At 41.3% G+C, this 9,336-nt stretch overlaps 1 protein-coding gene across 1 annotated transcript in view; it reads left to right on the plus strand.

The window, feature by feature from the left end:
• The window catches only part of ptch1 (patched 1), a gene marked incomplete at its 5' end in the record, with an annotated part of 45,319 nt that overhangs the window by 11,977 nt on the left and 24,006 nt on the right, over positions 1–9,336 (plus strand). The window contains 5 exon segments of the mRNA XM_014031266.1: positions 960–1,107; positions 2,312–2,443; positions 2,572–2,727; positions 3,956–4,054; positions 5,296–5,421. Of these exon segments, the coding sequence (XP_013886720.1) occupies positions 960–1,107; positions 2,312–2,443; positions 2,572–2,727; positions 3,956–4,054; positions 5,296–5,421 (661 nt within the window).

The raw sequence follows: 9,336 nt of genomic DNA on the forward strand, positions 1-9,336 counted from the left end.
CAAAATAAGTATAAACAAGTATTTATATTTGTGTACAAGCTGTTTAGATTGTCAAAAAGCCTTTTAACAAAGTGTACTCAGACCAGTAATATTTGGGGTCACAAGTTTTTGCCATGGATATTTTGTGGGTCAGAAGACAAAAAGTTTGGGAACCACTGGTCTAGAGAATTTGAGACAGCCACTAGCCAATTATTTTTGTTTCTCATTGTGGCCCATTATAAGAACTGTTTATTTGTTCGTACACAACCTAATCTAGATTAGATTCGATTTTTAGATTAGACCTTTATTGTCATTGTACAGGGCACAATGAAATTCCAGTTCAGAACACCCATTCAGAAGAAGACAGAACATAACAAACATAGGAGAACAGGTGCCCTGGGTCATGCTGCCACTGACCCTGCACAAAGCAAGGATCATCTTCATGACGACATCTTGAGGAGGCACAACCCTTAACAGAAAAACTAAAAACCACACAAGGACAGATGAGGAGGAAAAAAAAGATTACACAACATTAAAAGAAATATWTTATTATTATTGGGGGGGAAAAAACTTCCAACATTTTCAAAAAGTAAAGCTTTATTATTTTCTTGTTAGATATGACATTGTTCCTTTTTTAAGTTAGTTCAACTTCCTTTGACCAGACTACTAGGGACTGGTCTGCCGGTGCTATGTCTTCTTATTAATGTCATTATTTGGCCACTTATTCAGTGTCTTGTCTCTTGTATTAAATAGACACAGTCTGGTCATTTTAAAGAATGTTCTGTTATCAGTAGTTGAAACCATATCAGCTGTGACATCAGTCACAAAGCATATAGGAGTATAACAGTGTTGTTCTACCTGTGTAAAAAAAATAGTTGTTTTCAAAGACTTGCTCCTCACTTATCTCGTTTGTTTCCTTCCTCCTCGTGTTCTTCCATCTCCTCCCTCCCTGCCATCCTTCCTCCCTCCGTCCTCTCCAGTGCCCAGGCTTTACAGACCATGTTCCAACTGATGACTCCCAAGCAGATGTTTGAGCACTTTCGAGGCTACGACGAGGTTTCCCACATCAACTGGAACGAAGAGAAGGCTGCAGCCATACTGGAAGCCTGGCAGAGAAGATACTCTGAGGTGAGGGCTCCAGCGCTCCGTAAGCGAGAAGGAAAGTATGAGGTTCAGAGAGGAGGACAAGGAGGGAAAGAGAAAAGAAATCGACTCTAAATCCTCTGCATCCACGTTATAAATCACCGGCCGGATACAGGTGAACATGGGAAGGCCTCGACTACAGCCAGGGCCCCTGATAGATAGTAGAACCTCTGTGGGTGTGTGGTAAGAGCTGGAGCTATCCTCTTGCTGCTCGGTTTGAGAAGAGCAACAGGGTGAGCATGTCTGGAATACATTAAGAGAGTGCTGGATATCTCTCTCATTTTTTTTTTCGCTCTGTGTCTTTAACTCACACACACACACACACACACACACACACACGCACACACATATGCAGACAGACATGCAAACACACTTAAAAGCTTAAACACAATCGCTTTCCCAGCTGTGGCCTCATTGGTGGCTCCAGTGTGACATCATCTGGTCTTTGTTTTGTGGGGCCTCAACCTCTGTTCCACATGCTGTGACCGTTTGCGTGTGTGCAGGATTGATCTTTTAGTGCAGGAGTCATCGATAAGGAAATGTTTCATCGAAGCAGAAGATGAAGTATTGTTACTGTTTGTGATGTACAGTATGATTTTTTTAAATTATATTTTTGGCTGTGTTCAACATGTGATAACACGTGTGTGTATATGTGTGTGTGTGTGTGTGTGTTGAGTGAGATCATTACTCCCCACAGTTTAATGCTGAAGCCATTCGTCTGCGTTCTAATAGTGGGAGAAAAGGAGGATGGCTCATGTCTGTTTATTATCCCGTCGCTGTGTTAAAACTCATTATTCAGGGGTTTTATTTGTTTTTATTGTGTGCAAGTTTAGATTTAGTTATTTTATATCAACAGTGATATGACTCACATATTAGTGAGGTTAGAAGTACTGTGGAAGTTGGGACTCATGTAGAAATAACATCAAATCTTTATTACTTTACTAACTGTCATGCTCAGTGACCAGGCTAGCTACCATTTGGATATATATATTTTTTGGTCAGGAATCTCTAACTATCCAAGCTGGGATTCCTACTTTAGGGGGTGTTCCAGTTGACTTTTCTGATATATCTTATATTGCAATTTTTACCATCCTTACATCTTAATATTTTTGCCATATTGTCAGATGACTGACAATAAGGGGAGACAGTGTCAGTAAGTCACTCTATCTTTCTGTTCGCCTCCTTCCAGGCAGTGCTGCAGAGCGTCGCAGCCAATTCCTCGCAGATCGTCTTACCTTTCACCACCACCACCCTGGAGGATATTCTCAAGTCTTTTTCTGACATRAGTGTTATACGAGTGGCCAGTGGATACCTGCTGATGGTAAGAGCACAGCCGTAACGGAACGAAAAAAGCAAACGTTTAGGAATAAAGAAGCTGATCTAAGACTGGTGATGTGTTAATTGTGGTGATGAGCGACAGGCTGACTGGTTTGCTTTTTTCACAATCAGCTGGCCTACGCCTGTCTGACCATGCTGAGGTGGGATTGTGCCAAGTCTCAGGGTGCTGTGGGCCTGGCGGGGGTCCTGCTGGTGACTCTGTCTGTGGCAGCTGGTCTGGGCCTCTGTTCTCTTCTGGGTATCTCCTTCAATGCTGCCACCACGCAGGTAACTCACACACAGGCCACCAGCCAGCTAATCTTAGCTTTACGTTAATACCAGAAAGTAATAAAAAAACGGACAAAAGCAGTTCTGATTTATTTAAGCTTTCTTGCCTTTTTATTTTGGTAATGTTTGTGCTTGTCAATCATATTGAATAAAAGACATAAAGGAAAAATCATTGTTACTTCGTAACTTTATAGGTGTTTTTTATAGGGCTGCACGATATTGGAAAARTTTGCAATGGCAATAATATTTGTAAATATTGCAATGATTATATCAGGTGCGGTATATGTCTTTTTTTTTTCCCCTCCCTTTCTAGACTGTACTTCCTACTCTATGTGACCCTTTGAATTTTTGGCAATATTTGGGCCGTGGGCATGAGCTAGGGTTGGGCAAAATTGTATCGCGTGCAATTAATCGTCYGAAAAACTTTCATCGATTATTTTTTGGCACTTGCCAGGCAAACTGACTGGAGATTTCCCCAGTCAGTCCGCTCAGTGCTCCTCTCCCATTAAAATATGACGAATATTTAAAAAAAAGTTCTGTAATTTATTTATCATAACTCCAGTTTTACTTGGTTTATCAACWCTATWTAAAAAATTGGCTATAGCCTGAAATCTGTACTTTTGACAACAGATTTTTGCGGAAAGCAAATCTTTCCCACTAAAGTGATTTAAATTGGTCCTGTGACCAGGACATGCAGGCGTCCAAGGACTCCATATCATAATAATTGGTTAAACGGCTAAATACCACAATTAATCGTGATCAATTTTCTTGCCAATATCGCCCAACCCTAGTGTGAGCTTTTGCTGCCGCGAGACTCTGTCCTACTGGATAAATATTGTGTTAGTGTGAAACCAACTTCAAAACTCTTAAAATACATTTGTCAAACATTTTTGCACTCCAAGCAGTTCTTTGCGATATAAATATGTTGTGATGACGATATATTTGCGGTATATTGTGCAGCCCTAGTTTTTTGTTATATTGATGGCTCTTCTTCTTTGAATCTAGGTGTGCAGCCACCGCAGTGCCCTTAACACAAAAACATTAAAACACTTCACTTTAACATTTGATTCATCTATAGGTTATTTAGGGATTGTACACTGTAGTACCGTTAATGTGAGGATGAACAGAAACTGACATCATTACAACACACATCTGAATGCTCTGTACTTACTGTTCTTTTACCTCCAAAACAGTAAGAGCAAAATGTTTGCGTGCCTCCGTCCTTCAGGTCCTTCCCTTCCTTGCTCTGGGTGTCGGAGTGGATGACGTCTTCCTCCTCGCTCATGCCTTCAGTGAAACCGGACAGAACAAGAGGATCCCATTTGAGGTAAGGCAAACCTCCACTTTTACTCTGTGTCTCCTGCTTTGATGTTTATCTCTTCCGCAGAGGAATGTGTGAAAGCCTGTCTGTGCCTGTGATGTAGCATCACACATATCATGTGCCACACACTTAGCCCATTTATCTACGCACTGATTCACGGCAAAAATGTTTGTTTTGTCCAAGGCGATAAATAATGCAATCTTGTTGGATTTCAGATGTTTTGACTTCATCTTTATTTATTTTTTTTGGAGTATAAAGTTGCATGTCTTGTTGTTGTTTTTTTTTTCTTTTTAAATGCGAAGAACAAAAGGCAGTAATGTTTCTTAAACAAACTCGTATAAACCTACTGCTAATTAACTTTGGTTGTCAACACGATTCAAGCAAAGCAATCTTTGCTGAAACTAAAACTTGCATGAGATTGAGCAAAATGTCATTTACAAAGTTTAATCAAAACAACTAAAACTCCATCCCCTCTCATCTTAAGATGATCTGAGTTAAAACTCTGGCAAGAAGAGCAGTGGGCGATACGCAATCTTTTAAGGAATGCGAGGCCTATAATTACTGTATGTAAACAAATAACACAAGTTTTAAAAAAAAAAGATATATAACAAAGTATGATTTAAACAAAAAACATGTTTTTGCTGCCACACATGGCACACATGGGCTGTTAATGCTCATGCGGTAACATTTCATCTACAGGAAGGGTGAAAGACGCCGACATGTTTTTGCTTGTTTTGTTGTTTTCCTTCCCTTCCAGCTCTTGTCTGTCTGTCTCCCTCATCCCCCAGCGTCCTTTTGTGTGGCTGAGATGGAAACGAAACAGAGCTGAACTTGATCTCCCCTGTCTGACACACACACACACAGAAACACTCACACACATAGATGGACACYCCTGCAGATACTCCCTGTGTGGTCCTGCACGTTCTTAAAAAAAACCTTCACACGGTCACCCGCCGAGCACGTCACTCCGCTTTGGGGCTATTTACTGTAAAAGCAGAAACATTTTTAATGTCACGTATCCCTCTAAAGATTTAGTCTTTTTTTTRCCCTCCACACTTTAAAGAGAAGTTATCCCAAGAGAATGATCTAAGCACTTCAAGTCTTCTAATCCCGTTTCAATCACTTGTCAGTTGCAGAAGAATTATGATAACTGCTCATAATCTCAAGATGTTACACTTTTGCCGCTGGCTGCAAGCTGATCAGAAGTTTAATAGCTCCTGCTTTCATTCGCTGTCTGTCTCTGCCAGGATCGCACGGGGGAGTGTTTGAAGAGGACGGGGGCCAGCGTGGCTCTCACCTCCATCAGTAACGTCACAGCCTTCTTCATGGCCGCTCTCATCCCCATCCCAGCGCTTCGAGCCTTTTCCTTGCAGGTATGCTGCCTGAGTGAGTGTGTGAGAGTGAAGTCATGAGGCCCGGGGGGGGGGGGGGTGCTCTCCGACTAATAGTCATGTTCCTGTCCTCATTGCCTCCAGATTTCACCAGACTGTTGTTTTATTGATTTCATTCATCAAACTGAAGGTTTGTGGGTCCGTATTCGAGAAGGAGTGTGTGTTTTGTTAAGTCCGCTCCTCCCTTCGCCTTTGAGGCTGCTAAGTGGTGGGCCCAGTGTCTGTCCAGATTGTGGCTGATGTCCGTGTAACCGAATCCAACTGTGTGTGAGCAAATGTGTGTGCGTGTGTGTGAGTGAGTGAGAGTTCTTGGATATCCTTGTGTCCATGTGTGAGTGTCTGTGTGTGGGAGGTTTGAAAAGCAGTGGTCTAGGCGCGCGTTCATGTGAACGTGTGTGTGTGTGTGTGTGTGTGTGTGTGTGGGGGGGGGGGGTCCAGAGGGGAGCGCTGACTTCTCCAACATCTGCCAGTAATTATAGACGTCACCAGAACAGTGTCTGACAAAATGCCTCCAATAATCACAGACTTGCGAATTCATTTAAACACTCGAAGTCATACATAGGGGCTCGTGGAAAGAAAAAATAAAATAGGTCAGTTTAAACTCTTGATGGTTTCTGATGGGAACTTCATAGAATCAAATAGAGTGTACGTATAAAACTGAAGTTAAACAAGTTGCAAACAACGTGTAGTATTTCCCAGCCTACATTATAACAGATATTCAGGAGGCTGGACAGAGAATGATTCTGTAAGTTACTTTACTGAGAGTTACTGTTGCTTTGTGTTCTAGAAACCACAACAACAATGGAGACCTTTTTTTTCTTGTAGACTTTCTGCCTCTATTTGTCCTGACTCTGCTAACCATCACACTTTGTGTATGGAGAAGTTCATCTTTGAAAGGAAATATTATCAAAGAATAAAGCTACATTATGTGAATGGGGACCTTCAGGCTAGGTTCTACGGAGAGTCGGTGTTAATACCGTAACAAGAAGACGTTCCTAGAGCACATTTTGACATCCGAATCACAAGGAAGTTCAGTTGAAAGGTTGGCTGGAGGGTCGAGGTCTTCGACAGACTTGGAAAGCGAGTGGAGTTGTTAAAAAGGTTGGTGTTTTTATTGATGTCTTATAGCTTAGCTTGCTTCATCTGTCTGTGTGTATTTTTATTGCTCGAGCCACCGCTTCTGCATCGTTTAAAGAAACATAATGGAGATGTTTAGAATTTTGTGAGTATAATATTGTCACCAAATGTGTGACTGACTGCATAGAATGCTGCATGAGGCTAGCATGAATGCTAGCAGTAAAGCTAGCAGTAGGCTAGAGTAAAAACAGTAAGGTTTACTGTACCTGTTTATTGACAGAAAGGGCAGGGGTAGGATACGGGTGGTCCATCGTTGGTCCTTTAATACAATGTTTGGAGCAGACATTAAGTCCATAGTTGCACTTTTTTCCGGTCAAATTCGGCTTGTCTCATCGTTTGAATCCAGCAGTTAGCCTAGCATCTTAGCTTGGGAAACGCGATCAAAAATACTCCTTTCAATCAATCAATCAATCAATCAATCAATCAATCAATCAATCAATCAATCAATCAATCAATCAGGTTTATTGTCATATCACATAAGCACAGGCGTACAGGTGAGTGAAAAACTTGGGTGCAAATTCCCACTTGTATGCAGATTATAATATATACAAACATAAAGAGACAAAAGAAGTTTCGTTAGATTCCAAAAAGTATAAAAAGATAAAAAAAATTGAAAAGACTTGCACGACTACACAATAAACTCATGTTGGGAAGATCAGTGTCGACTAGGGCTGCCACAAAAGATTATTTTTATAGTCGACTAATCGCCAATTATTCTTTTCGATTAGTCGACTAATCGGATCATACGTTAATTGAATATAAAACATACAGCTTATCGTGCCAGAATGCAGCTGCTATTATATAACCATGGTTAGATTTTAGCTACTGTATATGCTAACTAAAAATAATTGCTGTGGAAGGCAAGTTCAGCTCTGCAGATATTGCACAGGTTTCTCTTTCATTTTTTTAAAATGATCCCACACTTTTGAGCTCCGTTGCTGGGTAGCCATGATGCCTGTCTGTATAATGTCTTGTGACGTCCATGGCCTACCCCGGGTACCACTACTGTGTCAAGGACAGAAAGGCAGATGTGGCAGTGGAAGGTGTCAAAGCAGTTTGGAGAGAAAAACAAAGTAAACAAAAAATAAAAAATAAACGACTAATCGATTATTACATTAGTCATAGACTATTTTAATAGTCAATTAGTTGTCGACTAATCATGGCAGCTGTGGTGTTGACCGGACATAGTCATGTGACTAGTGTTCTAAAAATATCCCGAGTGAAGGTCTCCATTGTACGATTCTTTATGCATGGATAAATAAGACKGAGTCAGAGGTCAATCAGAGATCAAAGTAACCCTTGGCTGCCAATGTCAACATAAAATACAGTAACTGTTTGCACCTGTGTTTATTTATCAGTAGTTATTATAATGGGTGTTTTGATCAAAACTGGTGGCAGCCAATTACTGAAACATTCAAGTGTCATCAGTGCGCAGAGATGTTGTGARTGTATTTCTTGAAAGGAAATTTGGGTTTAGTAGATTATTTCTTTGTTGTAACAATGCTTCTTGGCAATAACTTMTTTAATGTTGGAAAGCCTGTTATTTCCCCCTTTTAAATGGTGCCACATTTATAAGGAACAAGCATTTGTGGGATGAGCAGTAGAGCCAGGGCTTTTTTTTTAAAAATTCCCTCCCGCTCAGTTAGGAGGTAAGATGTCGCCACAGCGAGTAAAATATTAGCATGTGTGGATAGATGGCTTTAGTACAGCAAGTCTGTCAAACATGATCCATTTACCCTGTGGCTCTAATTCATGCCGCCTCATTTTGTATACCACACACACACACACACACACACACACACACACACACACACACACACACACACACATGCCATGCATACTTTGCACTTGTGGTTGTGTGACTAGTAGAGGACAAACTTCATGGACAAGAACTGTTAGTCATCTGTTTTACTGGAACACAGCCACACATGATAACCATACCCAGTGGCTTTTGAAGACATGTTTTACAGTTCTCGTCTTTTTATCAGTGTTAAATGCATCCTGTGGTTGACTCCAGCATCTCTTTATCTCCCTTCTGTCCACCATTACAATTCTTCTATCCTCTCCGTCAGCATTAGCTATAAAAGACGGAACTATGCACTAAAAACACCAAACTACACACGTTTGTATACAGAATAAACAATTTAAAGATGGATGTTTTGGGTTCAGCTAGMGCACACTGTGCGTCTGTGGAGCTAATAATTGTTCAAGTCAGTGTTTGGAGGTTTTCTGCTTTTGAATTTACTTTTTTTTCTCACTGATGGAGTCGGGAGCAGAACAAAGAGGGCAGGTCAAGGATGTGTGTTCATGTCTGCTTGGCGTTGAGGTGTGGTTTGAGGAGGGGTCAGTACAGCCTTTTTTATTTTTCTTTAAAGTGGTAGATGTGTGCGTTTTTTGTGCATTTCTGTGTGCGAGTGAATACGCAAGGTATGTATGTTGTGTGCGCTGCCCCAGCGCCTGCTCATCACCACAGACCCTGCGGGCCTCAGGCTTCTTGGGTGGTCTGGCACACACGCACACACATGAGATTGTGTGTGTGTGTGTGTGTGTGTGTGTGTGTGTGCATGCGAATGAATGTGCAGAGGTCTGGCAACTACGCAATATTCAGATTGTATTCTGGGCAGGGCCCCAACCTAACTCCAAACCCCACCAACCTCTGCTCCAGCGCACCACCTTCAAATCCTAACCACAACATTGTACTTACTTCTATTACACACACACACACACACACACACACACACACACACACACACACACACA

This window comes from Austrofundulus limnaeus, unplaced genomic scaffold (assembly GCF_001266775.1).
Source record: "Austrofundulus limnaeus strain Quisiro unplaced genomic scaffold, Austrofundulus_limnaeus-1.0 Scaffold1213, whole genome shotgun sequence".
Lineage (NCBI taxonomy): Eukaryota > Metazoa > Chordata > Actinopteri > Cyprinodontiformes > Rivulidae > Austrofundulus > Austrofundulus limnaeus.